The sequence below is a fragment of the Leptodactylus fuscus genome, chromosome 1 (genome assembly GCF_031893055.1).
Source record: "Leptodactylus fuscus isolate aLepFus1 chromosome 1, aLepFus1.hap2, whole genome shotgun sequence".
In the NCBI taxonomy this organism is placed as follows: Eukaryota; Metazoa; Chordata; class Amphibia; order Anura; family Leptodactylidae; genus Leptodactylus; species Leptodactylus fuscus.
In genome coordinates, this window is record NC_134265.1 from 56,058,122 (window position 1) to 56,079,098 (window position 20,977).

General features: G+C 41.2%; 1 protein-coding gene across 1 annotated transcript in view; it reads right to left on the bottom strand.

Annotated features, from left to right (window-relative positions):
- Window positions 1–19,445, bottom strand: part of MAP1B (microtubule associated protein 1B) — a 62,170-nt gene extending 42,725 nt beyond the window's left edge. The window contains exons 1-2 of the mRNA XM_075270490.1: window positions 19,170–19,445; window positions 1,760–1,861 (exon numbers count right to left, since the gene is read on the bottom strand). Coding sequence (XP_075126591.1) covers window positions 1,760–1,861; window positions 19,170–19,350 — 283 coding nt within the window. The 5' untranslated portion in view covers window positions 19,351–19,445. The remainder of the gene's footprint in view (window positions 1–1,759; window positions 1,862–19,169) is intronic.
- Between the last annotated feature and the right edge of the window lie 1,532 nt (window positions 19,446–20,977).

The window sequence follows — 20,977 nt, forward strand, 5'->3', positions numbered from 1 at the left end:
CTGTGTGTAGATATATTGGTGTCCTGCCTTATTCAAGCCTCAGGCAGCACAATAGAGATGTGATAATGAGATGGCTCTGCTGACCCTATACCAATCTATACAGCAAACCTGACAAGTGAGCTGTATATAATAGGAGATGACAGACTACAGCGTATACTTCAGTGGCGTATGACAATTGGAATAGCTCATAATTTTTTGTATTTTGGATAGCCACAAGAAAATAAAAAGCTGATATAAATGATACAATGTCTCATCACACAATGCCTAACACCTATGATGATAGGAAGTCATTCTCTTTAGCCGGCTATCTTTAGACATCAGGCGATACAAGTCCTAATGCCGCAGCACGTCTTATGGAGTTTCTGCAGTTAACTCTCTTGCTCCTGCAGTCTAGCAAAAGCAGGTCAGGTCTCCGGTTGTCTGGACCCTGGGGAGGATGGAAGGAGTTTATTACTTCTGCCTTCTCCTTTACACACTACATAGCGCTAATACAATGCTCTTAAATGAGTGAATAAAAGTCATGTCCCAGTTACACTATGTTCACACTAGCGTTCAGCTTTCCATTCTTTGGGTCCGCTTGGGGGCTTGAAGAACGAAAAACTAATCCGGTTAAAAAGCGGTTATTCGTGCAAATCGGGTGACTGGGCTGAAACCTGCTGGACCCCATTATTGTCTTATGAGGTCTGCCGGGTTTCCACCCGAAAAATGCATTTTTCAAGCAGATTCGGGGATGGAAACTCCAAATGGAGTTTGAACGCTGGTGTGAATCTAGTCTTACAGTGCAAAACTATACAATGAGAAAAATGAATGTCTCCCAAGGGTCTTTTATGAGCTAATGGGGACATACTAAGTGATGAATCAAAGTTCACATACAATTAAAAAAATAAAATAATAATCTGAAATATCTTCATGTGTGCAACTTCATCTGCGTGTAAGTAGGCACATCCCGAACTCCAGTATAGTATAGTTCCTAAAGATTGCTGAATTTTTCAGTGATGATACTGGCAGATGGATTCATGAATGGATGATGGATGAATGTTATCAGATAAAACGTCTCCTCATTTCCAATGTACATTGTATAAAGCAGATTCTTGCAGGTGAGAGACGTGAATGGCTATAGCCCATGCATCTAATACTAGACGTGTTTATATGCAGTGCATTATTCTCATCTAACAATAGGACTTGGGATTAGTCACATTCAACAATCCACTACACAATGGATGACCTATTTAGCACCAGACCTGGAGATTCTGCACTAAATCACACATATAATAACAATCATTTGTAAGTCCTTGAATTGCCTTTTCCTTACCAACCCCACAGACGCTTTTTCCTGTTACTGAAGATACATATAGATTACTATTAGACACTATGCAGAATGCCGCAACTTCATTGTTCAACTTTTTGGTAACTAGAAGTCAGGGTCACTATGCTCTCATGAATAAAGAAGTAGCAGAGTGACCCTGTGATCTTCGGTCCCGTGACAGGGGATGCAGCCAAAATCGCCGTGTAGCACTAGCTTTAATGATACGTTGTATGTCATATGTTTTGTGGCACCAAGAATAGTGTCAGCTCAAAAGTCTCAGATGTTATCAAGATTCATTGAGGTCAGTCAGAGCTGTACGGCCTTTGGTAAGAACATAATCCATAATACTGCAGGTTTGTCATGTTTTTGTCCCAAGAACACTGTATGATCGATCCCTTCTAGTGCACAGAATCAGACAATGCAGAGGATTCTCTTCATTTCTGGAGCACTCACCTCTAACTTCTGGGGAGAATCTCGCTGAATGACGGGATACAAAAAGCTTTAGTTCTTGATCTAAGTTGCATTCAATGAGGTCTGTGTCCCATGATCGGATGCCTGGAAAATAAATCACAGTAACACATTAAACTACTGCCAAACATATATTTTACAGATTAAAGGAATTTTCCAGGCTAAAAAAAATTCCCTGACCTATTCTAGGGGTATGTCATCAATATGTGGGGTCTGACACCCCCTACGATCAGCTTATACACAGAGAATAGATGAGGAAGCAGACAGCGCTGTTCTCAGTGTAGTGGTCAGGCCTGGGTATTGCAGATCAGCTCCTATTCACTTGAATGAGATCTAAGCTGCAATGACTCAGTTCAGCATTAGACACAGCATAGGGCTTCTTCATTGTATTGTGAGACCCTCCTATATCAGTCCCCGCTATGTATAATGACATTTTTACATTGTCATTTATTATATAAAGATTACTTTTTGACACTGAATACATAGTGAAATCCATAACACATAGCGATAATTAATTTACCGCTATTTTTTTACACCTAGATTTGATTCTGTGTAACAATAAGTTCTTTCCATCCTCTACATGCAGTCTATACAGGCAATACTTGTGTTAGTCAGTAGCTGAAATTCTCATAGGACTGCATTCATTGCATTATTGTGTTACTAAGAAACCTGCATATTTCCCCACGGGCTAAAATCTACTTCCAGCAGCGCTGTTCTGCCAGTATTCATTGCCACTCCAGGAGGAATCCTAAAAATTCTTATATGATAGAATTTAGACAAATAGAAGTCTGTTTCACAATATATATATATATATATATATATATATATATATATATATATACATATATCAGGACTATGGACCAGTCACGCCTGCGACACTTAACATAAATGAACACAATACTTCAGACTACATCAATTTTAGATCAGAGAGAATTCCAACTTTCGGTGCCCCACGATCTACAATTGATAGTCTATCTTAAGGGTAAAGGAGGATAACCCCTTTAATTTGGTGTCTCCCCAATCCCAGGAATATCGCTGTATCTGCACATTTTTAACCTTTGCATATTTTGGTGGTTTTGATTGAGAATTATATAAACTGATATAACTAAGGTCTATTCATACCGCATCTAGAGTGTAGACATAAATATATGCCTCCATATACCTCCAAGGTAGGCCACGGTATAAATATACTGATGCATAATGGATATAGCCCAGTATATTTTACTGCATACAGCAGACTACACTACCAATGTATACTGGTCCATTGTCAGGTAAATGAAGGCCTATGTATACGTAGAGAAATATTGTAGCAAATGGACCACTAATTTAATTTGGAGCATCAGCATTATATATTGTATACTCTCCAACTTTCAGAGGACTGCAAAAGGGACACAATCTGTATCATGTGGAGTGTCAAATTATGTATAGTAAACCATATCCCAACCAGTTCCTTTGTGTTCTGACACAGTATAATGCCCTGTTAGTGGCCTTGACATGTATAATGCCCCTTAATGCATAATAGGGGAATACCTCCTGCTACCAGGGACAGTGGGACAGCACCCAAAATCCAGAACTGTATAGCTGAATCCGGGATGGTTGAGAGTTATGCATTGATTTCTATGTGAATTAGAACATACAGTCCTTTTTATTATCCATAAAGGACTATTGTGTTTAAAGGGGTATTCCTATCCTATTTTTGGCTATAGTTTATCTGTAGGATATGCCATAATTTCCCGATAGATGCTGGTGCCACCTTCGGGACTTGCATCTACTTGAGAATGAGACCTTGTTCATGACTGCAGTGAAAGGAGAGGGGGCTGCACATGGATGAGTCTTTCCGATAATTGTATGGGACATTCACAAACCCCTGAGCAAAACCTTGTTATAATATAGAGATACAGAAGGTGTCTGATGTTCATACAGTCCTACATATAGTGATGCTAAACTCTGTGGAAGATTCATGGGTGAAACATGGGGTAGGAGAACTTTACTTTACTGGTGGTGGAGGACAGATTACTGACTGAGACTGAAAACTGCAGGGCCCCTGCCCATCATGACAATGGGAGAGTTTTGCTCCACAATCTGCTCCCACTGGCAGCATTTCTATGGGAACATTGGATATAGCTGAGCACTGTGGATAGGGGATACTTGACTAAGATAGCAATACCCCTTCAAGCTCCCTTTCCATGGCCTATTTTTTAAGACAAAACAGATAAAAGATCAATGAATATCTGAAGATGCTGAAGATGACGATCTATAGATAACCTGATCCTGCCTTGTATTAACTGAGAATATCAAGGATTTATTTTTCTAGCCACACTTATATGGTTATTTCTGAACTATGAGCCTTGAGAGGTGCAGTCTCTTATGATGACAGCCATGTGCAGCTTAGTAATACACTTCCACATTAGGATGTTCTTAGGCAAAGCTTTCTATACATATGATGGCAATGAAAAGTGACAGCAGTGTCTTCACAGCCTGGGTGATTCTTCTCGAAAAAACTCCTGAATATATGTATCTATTACATAAGCAGACCTCTGAGTTTAGAAGGAACAGATAACTTAAAATTAAAGGGGTTGTCTCAAGAAAGCACCTAGAGCTCTATGGCATGTGGGACCCCCCTGGAAGAGGCAAAGCAGAGAGACACTATTAATAGTTCTACACAGTGGCGTAACTAGGAATGGTGGGGCCTCGTGGTGAACTTTTGACATGCCCCCCCCCCCCACGACGCCGAAGAACCTCGACCGACCTCCTCCTACGCATTCCTGCGCGCTCTATTATAGCCCCATAGTGGTACCTGCACACAGTATTATACCCCATAGTGGCCGCGGCCCTGAGGCAGCTGCCTCTGCTGCTACGGCGGTAGTTAAGCCACTGGTTCTCCATATGGTAGACCCAGCTCTCCAATGGATGGAGTAGACATGGATGGTCATTCAGGGGGTATGCTTGGCTGGCCACAATTTCTCTATGCCACAACATCTGGATGTTTTTTTTCACTAGCGCCATCCTGGGGATCTGATCCCTCGGCCTGCTTTATTAAAATAAAGAAATGATATTCTTAATATACCAGTATAACTGTGTGGCATTTACCAGTCCTAAAGATGTTGCCCACCATGACAACTTATCACCTGTTCCAAGATGAAGTGGTAAGTGTCCAATCACCCTCACCAATCACAAGAAAAGGGGTCCTGGTCCCCTGCGTGAATGGATGCATATAACCTGACACTACATTCAGTCTCTAAAAGAGAGACCGAGATAGCTGAATAAAGCTCTTTGTCAGACCCATAGACTTTGAATGAAGCGGCATAGTGTGTGAATGACCTTCAGTGCAATCAAATGGGAACTCAGTTCCCAAGATTGGTGGACCCCAGTGGTCTTCTTATGGATGAATGATATATGATATTGGGACATATTTACTAATCCATTCTAATATTTCGACTGGTACAAGGCAGACAAAAAATGCACCATCCTTATCACAGTACCCAATGCAATGCTTTAGACTATTTCTTCTAAAGTTATTAGTAACTTTTTATTAGTAAACCTCCCCAAATATTTTTATTTTTTTTTCTACAATGAAATAACACAAACTTACATATTTCCTTCCTGTGTGTTCATAATTGTTAAGTGAGTGAGATATAGTTGAGTTTGCTTAGATTTACCACGAGTTAATGGTTGGAGGGCAAGTTGAAGAAACCTATGACAATTCGGTGAGCTTGGAATTAGCGACCAGTGTGGTCACCGCAACCAGTGCTCACATAACCGCTCTGCACGCCAACCGCGTACTATTATTACAATTATAGTGACTAACAGATGCAATGTTAATCTGATAAAAAATATCCATTATACTACATTTTATAGAAAATGATCTTTAACTAGAGGATTCATTTAGGATACAAGACATCTTATTTAAGTACAAGAAGCTACAAGTCATTTTCCACTGCTCCATTTAATGAAGCTTCGGCACATTTCAGAATATCCTTCCATGACTAGTTTCTTATCGGCCACTAACAAGCCGCATATGTGATAATGGCTACTAAGAAATACAATAAATTACAACAGGGATCCGACCTGACTGCAGAGTCAAGGAACATAATGAGCTATTAGCTGCATGGAGTCATGACAAGCTACGCTTAGAAATACAAGACATCGAGAAGTAGACCCAAGGCATAGACTCATTCCATGTAGGTGTAAAGGGCTGGAGAGTGTATTATCAGGTGTGATGTGTTTTACCAAGAACACCACTGCAATTGTTTATGCAAATTTTGAGCCAAGGAGGGTTGCAATATTTTGCCTCATCACAGACGGGGACGACGAGGAATACAGAGACTTAAACTGGGATTTTGTTGAATGGTAACAGCGGAACCACCTCTGGATTAATGCTGGGAAGACCAAGGAGATGGTGGTGGGCTTTAGTAGGAGGAGATGTGCTCTGAATCCGGTGGACATCCAGGGGACAGGCATTGAGATAGTCAAGACCTGTAAGTACCTGGGTGTGCTCCTCAATAATAAACTGAACTGGGCTGATCACCTGAATGTGCTGCACAGAAAGGGTTACATGCTCAGGAGGCTGAGGGCCTTTGGAGTTCAGGGGCCACTTCTTAAGGCTTTGTTCAATTCTGTGGTAGCATCAGCCATATTTTTTGTAGTGGCCTGCTGGGTGAGTAGCATACCAGCCAGGGACAGATTAGAAGGGCCAGCTCTGTCCGGGGGAACCCCCTTGACCTAGTACAGATGGTGGGTGACAGAAGGATACTGTCCGTGGTGAGCTCCATGTTGGAGAATAACTCCCATCCCATGTATAAGACTGTGATAGCACTGGGCAGTACTGTCAGTGACCGACTGCTTCACCCCAAGTGTGAGAAGGAGCGCTATGGAAGGTCAGGCTGTATAATCAACATCAGGCTAAGCGAAGATCACTCCACACAGAGAACTAAATGATCCTGAAGTCTTTCTTTTTCTTCCTAGTTGCTATGACTCCTAGTATCTTTTCTATCTGCTATGACCTTGTATGTGTTCTTTATTGTAATATATTACTGTATTATCCATGCTGCTGTAACACACTAAATTTCCCCATGGTGGGACTATTAAAGAATTATCTTATCTTATCGTAAATAGATTTAAACTATAAAGGAAAGATTTATATTTCTCCTGCTGCTGGAACCATTGTTGGCTTCGGCACAAAAACTGCAGTGGATTTTTTTCCCGAAACCATGTGCGGGGAAACCACCTTAGGGTACAAAGAAAAGCACTGCATTTTACAGAACTAGTAAAGTTGGTAGCTGAAGATTTGTGAGTGTTTTCCCTATATATTTAAGAGAGGGAAAAAAACACACAGAAAAACGCTTCAAAAATTAAATAAAATACTACATAGGGCCTTGGCCTTACAATGACATCTATGGAATGCAACCTGATTATCACATTAACTCTTGTCAATTGGGTCAAATTGTCTGATGATTTTTCAGATTTATTGCACATGTCACAGCACCTGCCACCCACACAGTATGAGGCCTCCAAATAATCAATTTAAGGAAATTGTCACCCTGAGCCTCAGGCACATCTCATAGCTGCCATGGGATGTATATTCAGGATGATTTGGTGACAGCTTATTCAATTTACATACATTTGCATATATCATTAACATAATACTGTGGAAACAAATTCAAGTAATCTTATCAAAATATATGAAACCTAAAAACATATATAGCAGAATTACATTGTCCACAGGAAAGGGGAGGGGGTCTGAGAATACAAGTCATGCCCTTCACCGGACGTAAGAGTTAAATATAGCAGCACTTGCTGCCTGGTTGTTTCCCCAGAGTTGCAAAGCTGTGCACTTATAAAGAATACCGCATCCTTGTAACCGGTGCACAGATCCATAACTAGGTCACCTCCCACTTACACCGGCGGGATATGGCTCAGAGGTATAAAATATTCATGGGCAACTATAACCTTTCAAGATGGCTGGTGAAAAAACAACATATAGAGGAGAAGGGAAACCTGAATACTTAGAAGAAGCGAGGGAGAAAGGAATTACTGTGTTGTATTAATTTTATTTTCGTAGCTAATTTACATTTTCATTAATATTGGCTATTTATTAACAATTTGCCATATTTATAATGTTGACAATTTTCGCTTATATTTTAGCTTATATGTACTCTGTATGATGCATAACATATCTAGATTTACTACTTGGAAAGCATCAGCATATTGCTGTTGACTGATCTTTGGCTCTTATTATGTGTCTCATTTTATGATACTCCGTGTAGTACACGGATACAGTTTTTGCGTTGAGTATTATGTGTTCTCGTTGTTAACTACAGTCAAGTATAGTTACAAGGTTAATAAGGTTGAAAAAAATATGTACGTCCATTATGTTCAACCAAGGGTTGGGAAAGGGCATGAATGAAGATTAGAATGAAGGAGATCAGTACTAGGAGTGTCCAATATGTTATCTACCTAAATATGAAAACAAAATGGAGAAAATTGAACTTGTAATCCCCTTTGTCTTCAACACATGTATTCCACTTCACCTTTGGTGACTGGACGCCCTCAGAATAGCAGACGACATCTTGCACCCGGAGGAACCCTGTTACCATCTCTGTGACTGCATTACCTTAAGAAATTGTTACCCATGCATAAATTTCTTCAGGTAACAAAAGAGAAAGTAATGGCTAAGGTCTGGATTATAGGGTAGATGATTAAAGGGGTTGTCCCATCACAAGGATCCTATCTATACTGCTTGTTAATGTGGATGTAAGACTTTTCCTAAATACATTGCTTCATCAAAACTGCTTTGTTTGGCCACTATCTTACTTTATTCAATTCTTTGTGGCCACAGCCCTGACTTAGCTGCTCATGAGTCAAGTAATGTATCTGCCTGCTCTCAGGGGGGAGGGAGGAGGGGCTAAGTGCAGGGAGCGAGCCTGTGTTTCTAGCTATTCCTGTGTCTACACCACGTGACCTAGGTCCTGCTATCAGATAGAGGAGAGGAGCTGCTTTCATTTCTTCTGTTCTCCCAGTTATCAGGCTAGCTAATTCAATTGTGTTCATTATGGCAGACACAGGCAGTCTCTGTATGGGACACAGAATGGAGTTACTGCTGCCTGTACTTCATAGTCCAATATGGGTGGGCGGAGCTAAACGGCAGGTTGCATGTGAAACCCCGCCCACCAAATTATTTTCTTTGGTTGCCTCATGTAATACCTTCATATTGAAGAATAGGTGTCTTCAAAAATTGTTATCTTATGCGGTATGATTTATAGTAATAAAACATCTTCCGTATCCCAAAAACTGTTGCCATGACCTTTCCTGCTCACTGCTGCACACAACATTTCTTTGGAATTGGTGACCCCTTGTGCATTGCATGGACTCTTATTTGGTCTCGGGACCATGGTAATGGAACCATGTTTCACAATCCATAACACTCTGAAGATAGAAGTCTCTTGAATTTTCTCCAGCATGTCTTAATTCTCTTGGCTAAATTGCTGGTGCTTAGGGTTGAGCCGATCTTGAGATTTCCAGATCGATTTTAAAATCCGTTAATACGGTTAAGCCGAACGTGCAATACTTTGTATCTTTGGAATGTTTGTCTTTGTAAAAAATTATAGATATTGTTCCTATTGATGTGATTTTAGGCTGTTTTTGGGTGTCTGTCATGTATTCGTGCACATATTGCGATTGGTGGAGCAGTGCTCCGCTCCTGTGGCCGCTTCTATTTTTCTACTCGCATTGAGAAACAGCCGACGCGTGTATGCGTGCGCGTTCGGCTTAACTTTATTAACATTATATAAATTGAGCACAATGACGTCGCCACGTTACGTGTGCATGGTGACGTCATGTGTGACTCGCGGCCGTGCGCACGAGTGGAGCACCACATCGGGAGATATTGTAGGACCTCTGTAAAGGTGAATCTAATTATTGTCTTACTTGGGGATATATATAAACTATGCTCGGTGTTTGTTACTACTTGCCTGCTGACGAAGCCGGGTGTCGGCGAAACGTGCGTCAAGCGTTTTGGACTGTCCCACTGGTGTTGTACTAAGCGTCTTCCCCCTTTTCTATTTATTGTAATTGGACCTTGGGAATAATGTCAGTTGCCATGGGTATGTATGTGTGATCCCTTTGGGGATACTTTTTGTATTTTTCGTCATCTTTGTGACCATGGAGTTTTCTATTGTCTATTAGGTTATGGTATTTATTAACATATCACCACAGTTTTTGTGGTGCTAGAGGACTTATTTTTACCTATTTAGACCATATATATATACATATATATAATATATATATATATATATATATATATATATATATATATATATATATATAATATATATATATATATATATATATATACCTTTTGTTATCAGATATACATTTATCAGGCATTCTTTCCGATTTGGATATATTTTTACTAATTGGGGTAGTGATGTAGGTTCCACCAGTGGGAGGGTACGGTATTGTACCGCTATTTTGTGGGGGTCTCCCCACCTGTCTCCCCTCTTTCTGTGTATTGTATGTGTATATTTTTAATTTAGTATATTTATCTATATATTTGTATTATTTGAGACTCTAGTTGTTTTTTTATATAAACTGATTTAACTCCTTTAATGCCTCTTTATACCTGAGGTCCTCCATGCCCATTATCAGTTTTGGGGCTGTCCGTTGTGATATATAAAAGAAATCCTTAAGAAATGTCAATGAAAGTAACAGATAAAATGCCAGTCTTATCAAGGGTTTTTTAGAAACAGTGTTACTGGCAATAAAGACCACTTATAGGCCATTGGAATGCGGGATAGTGACACAGTGACAAAACTTTTTTCTGCTAAAGTACAATATTGTTGCCAAGAAAATGTACTTTTTATGTCTATGCAAGTCAGCTTTCAGTGCACCCGAGTGTGGCTTTGCCTTCCAGAGCCCCACTTTTTACCCTTGGCCCTCACCCAAAAGCACGTCTAACCTAAAGATCAACAGAGACCAGACAGATTCTCGGTCCTCCACCGATATCTATGGCCTATTGGTTGTCATGGATTTTAGGAAAGCAACCTTGCAGGAAATTCTTTCATTTCTTTCACTGAGGTCCGGGTTATTAGAACTGATATTGTAAGAAGTCAAGGTATATTTGTGCATAATGGTTGGCTTGCCCATATGTGAGGAATTTAGTCCTTCTGCTAGAGGCGTAACTTCAAACTCTTGGGCCCCATTGAAATATCTGTAATGGATTCCCCCAACTTGTGAAATTTAAAATAGTGGTAAAGTGACCTTTGTGGCCCCCTCAGGGCCCAATATCGAATGCTACCTCTGCATCCCTTGCAGCTATGTCCCTGACTTCTGCCAAGGAATGATGATGCGGATTTATCAGCAGACTTTCAGGAAGTTCTGGGACTTGTATAGGCAGTCAGTTATATGACATACATCTTATACGACACATATCTGTGGCATACTTGTTACAATGTTTCCCGGCTCATCATAAATGTCTCTAATTCTAAAGGCAGAAGGTCTGACCCTGACCTCTGTATTCCTATCACAGAAATGAATGGTGTATCACTGTCCCGGCCACCTACTGGATAGTCAATGCAACATGGTCCATATGAAGCTTCATTTTGCCAATCTTTACCCACACTGATCAGAAAGTGAATGGGTCTCCAAGCGGTCAGAGAATACTCCTTAACGTTTTCCTAAATGTTCTTTTTTATTCTTGCATTGTGGTATCCGATACACATGAAGTTATTGGTGGATCCCATTGAATTTAGTGTGATACAGCAGCAAGTAGCTAATGTGTATGGCCAACGTAAAGGAGTATTATATAGAGTATGTCCTTTGTAGCTTCTGCTCTAGTAGTCCGCACACAGCCATCTCCACAGACTCAACTGGATCGATCCGCTGCGTAATTTTCAGCTTTTCTGTGTAAGTTAATAATAGTAACTCATTACTTATTACTAAAATTGCACATTCTGAGATTTTCTCCTTGATAATGTTAGTAATATTATTTCATCTCCATAAAACAGAAATATGACACAGTCTAGCGGTTTGACTTGTATAAGCAGTTCATTGTAATCTATACTTTGCACTGTATTAATTTACAGAAGCTCTAGGAAAAATGGTGACCCCCTCCCCCCAAAAAAAACAACAACAAAAAAAAGTTTAATGTCCTCAGCATTGTGCGGTAGCCTTGTACTGTCAAAGGGTGCGTTCCTGTTGCACGCTAGGGTATGTGTCATGAGAGAATGATCTATTGCTTAAATCAAGTTTTTATGTTGAACTCATTTTTTGGGTGATTATTTTTCAATATTTAAAAAATTTCCTAAAAATCCTGATTGATATGGACCAATGACCATAGACACAATGGTTTAAAGAAGACCTTACTGACTTCTATGGGACAGTTTTGTAGCCATGGTCGGTGACCTGTACAGAGATCATCTTTGTACATAGAGAGGAGTAGATAAACTGTGTATTTACCTATTGTGACTGGTGGATTCTGTGCCTACATATACATGCTAGTAGGAGAATAGCTATAGGGGGTGCAGAGGTAGCAGTTCCTACCAGGTCCACCATCTTGAGGGGGCCCAATGACCTCTCTGCAACATAAGAAGACACCAGCACATAGTGCTAGCCCATTACTTATTTTGCACAAAGCGCCAGAGCTTCATCAGTGTGCTGCTAAGTAGGTGGCTGCTGCAAAGAAATCACCTACAGAACAGGAAGTAGAAGCACATAATCCCACTTTGTGGCTAATGTCAGTACTGCAGGAAATGTTAGGATTTTTTAAAATATAAATAACATGGAAAATGCCAAAAAAATAAAATATATTTAGCAGAAAAACTTGATTTAAACAATAGGTGACACATTCCCTTTAAGACAGCTTAGCTTAAGTGAGTTACCAACTTCAATCAACTTTTACGTATATATATCTTAAAGGGGTTTTCCAGTGAATAATAAAGCTTAGCAGCGCATTCCCCGCACTGCTACCACCTTATTAATAATATATGACCTGGTCCCCTGGACCCCTATTTATTACTTTTGCGACATGCAGCTGGTTAGGCCGAACCATCGTTTCTCTGCCTCCCCAACCCTTGGTCAAATGACTGACTCCATTTTCCTCATTGGACCCGTGGGTAGAGGGGGCCATGAGGGGATTGCTGACAACGGACAGAGCTGAGTTGGCTGCAGGGGAGGCAGCACTCACAGTTTCGGCGCTCCACTGTGGTCTGCAAAGGTAAATTTCAAGGCTCCAGGGGACAAACTTATAAGTTATAAAGCTTTCATCATCAGACTACTGCACGTAGCCCTTGAAATACTGACTATTCACTGACTTCAGCCCTTCCAGAGCCAGGAAAACGAGTAGCTAATAAGTAATGACCATTACAGATCAGTCCTGTTCCTGTGGAAATGATAAGACATGTAATACCTGTCACTGCCACTACCAAACCTATAGAGTTGTGCAGTGGTGTAAATCAAGTCTTGTGGGCCTGGTGCAATCCTTTGTCCGGGGCCCCCTACCTCATCCCTACAGCGAAATCCTGATAATGATGTTTACGGGTGCTAAGAAGTTCAATCACCCTTAGGGTTAGCTCATACGGTGGAAAACTTTTCCGTCGTGTGTTTTTTTAGTGTGGCTAGCCGCGACAGGATGCCGATACAGTGCATTGTCATTCCGTCGCGTCATCCCGCTCCTGATTAGGCCCGAATGAATGGGCCTAAACAGGAGTGTGTCTCGAGCTGCAGACACCATAGCTGACTCAACCGCGGAATCCGCGGCAAGATAGGGTATGTCGCTTCTTTTGTCTGCTAGCTAGCGGGAAAAAAAAGCGAACAGCTCTCATTGAAGTGAAAATCCACCTGCAAAAAACTCTGTGTGACCATACCATTAGTGTGGTTAGGGGTAATTTGTGGGTCTCCTTGGCTTATGGGCCAGATGGAAGCTGCTATCTCAATACTGATGCCAGGGCTTATGGCCCCCCTAAGGCTCCTGGGCCCCGATGTGACTGCACCCTCTGCGTCCCCTCAAGTTACGCCCCTGGAGATTTGCCTTGTAAGCAATGATGGGAATGCTGCACTTCAGCTCTTCAATCAGATGATCCCGGGTGGCCAGATATAGACAAAACCTATCATAAGGATAGGCCATTCATTTTGGAGATTGCCTTTGTTCATTTCTTCCTATAGCTGTAACTAATGTATATTTTTCTTAAACAGTGACTTAGGCATGACTCAGATTGGAAAAAACCACCTTGACTAGCACAATATCAACCCTAGCTGGCTGACACATAGGTGCAAGTATTGCATGGTAGGGTGATGATGGCTTTATTCAATCCTAAGCAGCATCAAATGACTTATTGTAACATAGAAGCAAGCTAAAGGTAGGCACAAGCTAAACTTAGAAGCAAGCTAAACTCTTAAATATGTCTACCGGAATGGACCGCAATGTGACTCAGCAAGCAATGTCATAAATCCTATTCATTTGGTCTCATTGATACATAGAGTCACCAGTCAGCCCAAACACATGACAGAACTGATCAATAACGATAACATAAAATATATCATACTAAAATTTTTGCAGCTGATCGTTCTGCTTCCATTATACCTATAGGGAAATCGCCAACATTTCCATAGGTATAATTGACATGCTGCGGTTTCCAAAAACGCAATGATTTTGGAAATTACAGTTTTTCCACTGTGTGTATTTTTCAGCAATGTGTGAAAGGGATTCGCTAATGACTGTAAAACTCTGTGGTTATTCCCAGCCTTAAAGTGACTCTGTCCCCAGAACCAAACATATCAACCCAATGATGGCATTTGTGTTTACTTCTTTGGCGCAATGGCCACGCCCTCATTACTTCAAATACCTCATTTGCATATTCACAAAAAAAGCGATAGCTCAGCAATTATTGCACAGATTCATAATGGGAAATCACTACATGATAAAGGTGACCATAGCCTAGGCAACATATTTCCGTATTGATCCCCACATTAGGGATCAATGTAATCACTCCTGGAGAACTTAACATGTAATGGCCTACATTAGTGATATGTCACCACATACAGCTCTCCCTGGCAATAAGAGCTGAGCAGATCCTACTGGAGTCACAGTAGGATCTAGTGATCTAGTGGGGTCACATTCTGCTGCATCTTTGGGGCTCAGATATATTAGTGGCCAATTATTATATCCGAGCCAGGGATCACTAAAGGATGCCCTGCATGAAAGTAGCTGCTTAGCAGCCGACATAACAGGTACTACAGGGCACTTACTAATGACTTTAGCCAATGGAAAGGTTTATGAAAAGCTGAATATGGTCCTATTCTAAGTTATACCATGGGGGCACATGCTTTGTATATTATTACTTCTCTGTGTTTTTCCTTTAGTCATTATTCCTGTGCTGTGCCATCATATGTACATTATACCAGCACAAGACATCACTGTAATATAATGGGACATGGCAGTGCATTATACCCACATATGACATCATTATTTTTTTCCCATTTTGTAACGTCACTGTGTATTTAGAGACCTGTTTAGTGTTCATTATTCCTGCACAAAGTTAACATGGTGTTATCAATGTAAAATTGTGTTGTGAATCACTGAATAAATTATTCTTGTTCTGTGACATCACTGTGTGCCTTATCCCTATACTATGATATGATTGTGAGCATTATCCCTGCACTGTGACATCACTTTTTGTGAGTTTTTTAAAAAATTTTTGTGTTCTGATGCCACATGATCTTTGAACTATTGTCTATTATATTACCATGACAGCACTGTGAGCATTATCCCTGCACTGTGACATCACTGTATGTCTCTTATAGTACCATGACATCACTGCGTGTCTATTATTGTACCATGACATCACTGTGAGCATTATCTCTGTACTATGATATTATAGTGAGCATTATCTCTGCACTGTGACATCACTGTATGTCTCTTATAGTACCATGACATCACTGCGTGTCTATTATTGTACCATGACATCACTGTGTGTCTATTATACTACCATGACATGCATTATCCCTGTACTGTGACTTTGCTAAGTATATCATTCTTGTGCTGAAGCTTTTATAGTACCTTATATTATGACTGTGACATCACTCTGAACATTATCCTTGTCCTGTGACATCACTGCATCCTTTCTATCTAAACTGTGACATCACTGTTTGAATTATCACTGTCCCATGACATCACTGCATATTTCTTCCCTGTACTGTGACATCACTGTGTATATTATCTCTGGCTTCTTATTAGAGCTTGATCCAAGCAAGGGCAAATAATGAGAAGAGAAAGAGAGAACCATACAAAATGAAAATGCTCCCATCCCTTGCTATGTCTCCTTGGACTCTTTATGCATCCTCTTTGTGCACGTCCTAAGATGGAAACCTGTTGGCCTCTCACAACATTGGTGCCTTAATATTGGCATACTCTTCCTCTATACTATGTATCCCACTAGACTTTGGTCAAAATAGTGCTTGGCCATGTTACTAATTCCCATGCTTACAGGAACCTAGGAACCTGCCTAGGTTACCTTATGGTAGGTTGACAAAAGTAAAACTGAGTAGTGCATTCCCGGCGCTGCCTAAGGCATTATTAATATATAACCAGGTCCCCCTGACCTTCCATTACAACCTTTGCAGAGAGCGGCCATGTGCCGGAAGTCTCTGTGCGCTGCCAACCCTACGGATGCTATGGCTCTCCATGATGTCGCTGACTCTGCTCTTCTCCTGCCGCAGGTCCATAATGGAAGAGGAAATTGGTCATGTGACCAAGACATGGAGCATCAGTAGGGGAGGCCAAGGACCCCGCATCTCTGCAAGTCTAGTCCTCAGGGCTGAGGGTCACCTGGATACATGTTAGTAAGTTTATCCAGTGCAGGGAAGACACTGGTAAGCTTTATTGTTCTTCGCATAAACCCTTTAAAAAATTATATTCATGAAGATTAAAATATAGCGAAACCTCTTTGAGATGAAGATGGACAGTACAAATAAAACATGGTGGAATAAAAAGTCTGTCGCAGGAAATTTGGTCTGGATAAGGAGATGGTCTTCTGGAGAGGTTTCATGGTATATAAGTGTTATCTATATTCCCAATATTACAAGCAGAATGACAAGAGCAGGAAGCAAAGTCATGATGTCCACCAAGGCTCCCCGATGTCCTGCAGATGACAGGTGAGGTGATATATCTGCCATGTCATTCTGCCGTGTAACCATGAATATAGGTCTCTGTACTCCGCCATGTTTAAAGAAACTTCCAGTGGTTATTAATACCATATAGATAGATATGAATGAACAAAGGACATCATTCCTTGTTATTCTCTATATACAGTATTTGGGGTGGCGTTCACGATGCTGCACATGGCGATATTTCTGCTGTCACCATGCAGACTGAATAGTAATGTGGCATACAGTTCTATTGTGCACTGCACTAAGCTGTAGTATAATGACTTCCGAAGGACATAATGCGGTATATATGTATATGATCGTACTCCTCTATGCTATTAAGTCACATATATTCCCTCTATACTACACCGAGTAGTACAAATGTCGCCCATAGCAACCAATAAGGCGTCTGCTTTCATTTCTAAGCTTATGTCAGAAAAATTGCCGAAGAAGTGTGACGTAGAGAATTGTGGGTAGTGGAGTTTGCTGCGGCTTTCATACATCTCGCTCTTCCATTATGGCTTTACATAAGTGCCTTGCTGGCCCATTGCCCTCCTGAGATCACAACAAAGGTGTGGCCTGGTGACTAGCCGTCTCAGCTGACCGAGCTCAGTCATCTGTCACATCATCGCCGTCACATTGCAATATTATAAGATAATACGTCTCCATCCTAATGGCAAGATAACCCCATTAGTAATTTTATCCCACCTATGTATTTTATGTCATTTGCTTGTGTCGCAGCTTGTTCTCCTTTATGGGTGGGTTATATATTTGGATCTGTCATACAATATAGAGTTGTGTATTAGTCATTGTACTACATATAATAACTACAGGTTAGATTATATTTATATTCCACATTTAGTTGATTTTTCTATTATTTGGCGGCAATGATGTCGTGACAGGTGAATGAGACAGCAGTTTTCTTCCGGTAACATAGCAGCATTTGGAAGCAGTGAGTACACAGCAGATGCTCTCCCCTATGCTGCCTGCACAAACCCTCTTTGTCCACTGTGTGCTGCCGTATGCTGCCGTAGGGACCGCAGTGCGGACTGCACCACGCCCACCAGCCGGCATCTCTCTGCGTTCTGCAAGTGTCATTACTCCAGCCATACAGCTCTGCTGCAAGGGCAACAGACTGCTGTGCTATTGATCCATAGGAAAATCAATCGGAAATCACTTCGAAAATAACAGGCCCTAACATCCCCTTGTCTTCCGGAGTCATCCGTACCTGGTTTTATGAAAAGCGATGGAGATATTTTACAGCTAAACAGAATTATAGCAGTAGGATAATAAAAGAACATGTCATAGATGGATTGTAGAGCCTGTATCGGCAATGATCACACCTTACAGTCCTATATGTGTTCGCTGAATTTCCCCATGGTGGGACTATTAAAGGATTATCTTATCTATATAGGCCTTCTATTGTATGTAATGTCACAATGTCACAGCTATGAAGCAATATGCTAAATGAATCATCAAAAATGCTCTATCCCCAAATATCACTGCAGCAGATCATCATGACCTCTAATGTGACATCCCGATCAGCCATGCACAGAGAGCAGGACTCCAGCTGCTTGCGATGGGTGGGGTACAACATGTGTCCTTGCTGTCTTAGAATTCCCCATGTGGCTTCAAGATACAGTACAAGCAGTGCCGAAACCACAGGGATCTGGATTCTTACACCCACCAGGATGTCTTAAGTGTCCCACCAGTAGCAGAAAGTTTCCTTTTCTAGAAATAATTGTAATATCATCCAATTGTCACATCATCATCAACATCATCATCATCATCATCACATCCAGCTATGACTGCAGGTTCACACAGCAATGAGTCAGAGTCTAACAATAGATACAATGTCATCCCATAATACATAGTTCTACCACTAGACACTATATACATATATACACTACTTATGATAGAGATCCCTTCCAGACTCCTGTGCCTGCTCTCAATGAGACAGCAGAGGGAGGGGCTGCTTTCTTGCCAACTGTTAGATCTGCAGCCCACCACATTTTCTCTATAGAAGAAAAGGGAGTGGCTGCATCACATTGTCTTTGTTCCCTATTAAGATCAATATTTCTATATCCCTGTAACAATCAGCAATGTGTCTATAGCATCAGATACACAGCAGCAATATTCCAGGATTCCAGGATTACCTGCAGCAGCCACACACAGCTGCATTATTCCTAGGCATGGGTCAGTCACTAGCTTGTACTATGCCACCTGTACCCAGGGAGTGCCAGCTGTCAGTGCTTACCTCTCTCTATATTGGAGATGGCACACCTCAAATGGTCCTCTGTCACTATTTCTCCAATCACCACCAGCAGGTAAAATTTATTGTCTAGGAATCTGTGAGACAGGCTAGGGGAGGTAGATGAAGGGTTCAGGAGGCTGATGGATGGGTCAATGTCCGCTCCTGGCTCCACCAGAGTTGCCATCCTTGCACAGTGCCCCCCAGTTGTGCCTGCCTCTCCCTGTATGTGATCTTCCTCCCCCTCTCTGTTAGGTACAGCAGCTGAGAGCAGACAGGGAGTGAGCCTGGGAGGGGAGGCTGGCTGCCTTTTATATGGAGAGTCTGGGCTGGGACCCTGGGAGGAGAATCACATTAGCTGGCAGTCTATTTTCCAGCATCCACTCTGATGTCATCTGCAGCAAATCATAGCCTCCGGAAGCAGAAGGGGAAGAGGTGCTGAGACAATGCACACAGCAGGGCAAAGGGATGTGCCAGGGGAAGAACTTACCTGCTAGACACTTCTTCCAAGGCTTCCTGGGCATATGGGGCAAGTTGTCACACTATAGAGCAGAAGTCATCAGTATTATTAACTCTCTAGTCCTAATATTATTCATAGAAATCCTCAGTCTGATAAACAGATACAAATTATAATTGTCATTTATTGTTTCATAAGGGTCTATGTCATATTCCTTAAACCCCTAACAGCCACATTGAAGTTGCAAAAACACTCCCAAAAATGTCACTTTTTTTTGCAGATTTTGAATTTATTGCTGAAATAAATATTACTGACACTGTGATGCCTATGAACATTGTAACCTTTTAGCGATCTAACACATCTTAGCCTTAAAGCAGTAACATTTTATCCCTCTCTGCAGTCCAGCTTTCATAACCTTTTACATGTCATTACACTGTAGCTTTCTGATCAGTTTTTATTACTGCTTATTTTTGAGAGGCGAAATGATCAAGACACATCAATTCTGGTCTCTGAGTTTTAGGTTTGGCACAAGGTTTCTGTTCCGGGGTCTTATTATGAAAACTTAATCCGCATAAAAAAGTGGTTACCTAAGGAATCCCATGGACACCATAGACTATAATGGGGTCCGCGTGCTTTCCGTTTGGCTTTTGTCCGAAAGGGCGAAAAATGTGGAGAGGGTAGTGGAATGTCTTTACGGAATGGCAAGTGTAGATGTGCCGAGCCTCAAGGTTTATGGAGTTTATTATGTATTAATTTTAATTTAGGGGCTGTTACAGATGTGAGATTTTTCATTAAAAAGATATAAAAGTCCTAATTTTACTTTTTTTTTTTCTTGTAAAATGATTTAGGGGATGCAATTGACATTGACTGCAGCATATAACGGGTTCAGTGGCAAGTATACTTCTGACTGATCATGGGGGGGAGGTAATATCTTGGTCTGTGGTACCTCCTCCCCAAGGGTTATCTGAAGTGACAAGGACAGGAGAATAATAAAATCCTTCTCTCCTTGCAGACTGTCAGCTGCATGTGTTGTCCAGCGCACTGGTTAAAGTGAATCTGTGAGTATGTGCCCCCCTGCTTTAACCTGAGATCTCAAAATCTAGGTGGGCTACAGATATGAATAAAACAAGACCAAGATTGTGGCTGCGACCCAGCGACTCTAGAGTTAGGGCCATTTAATGGACTGCCATTTCTGCAATCTCCTGGATGTATCCTGCTCAGGGTAACTCTAATGCACTTTGGATTCATCCAGAGCTGTGTGAGGGGAAGGGGGCTAGAGGGATTGTCCAGTCCATAACAATTCTCTCTATAACCTATAGAGTGCGGCCAGATAAATCCAACGTTTCCAACTGTTTTC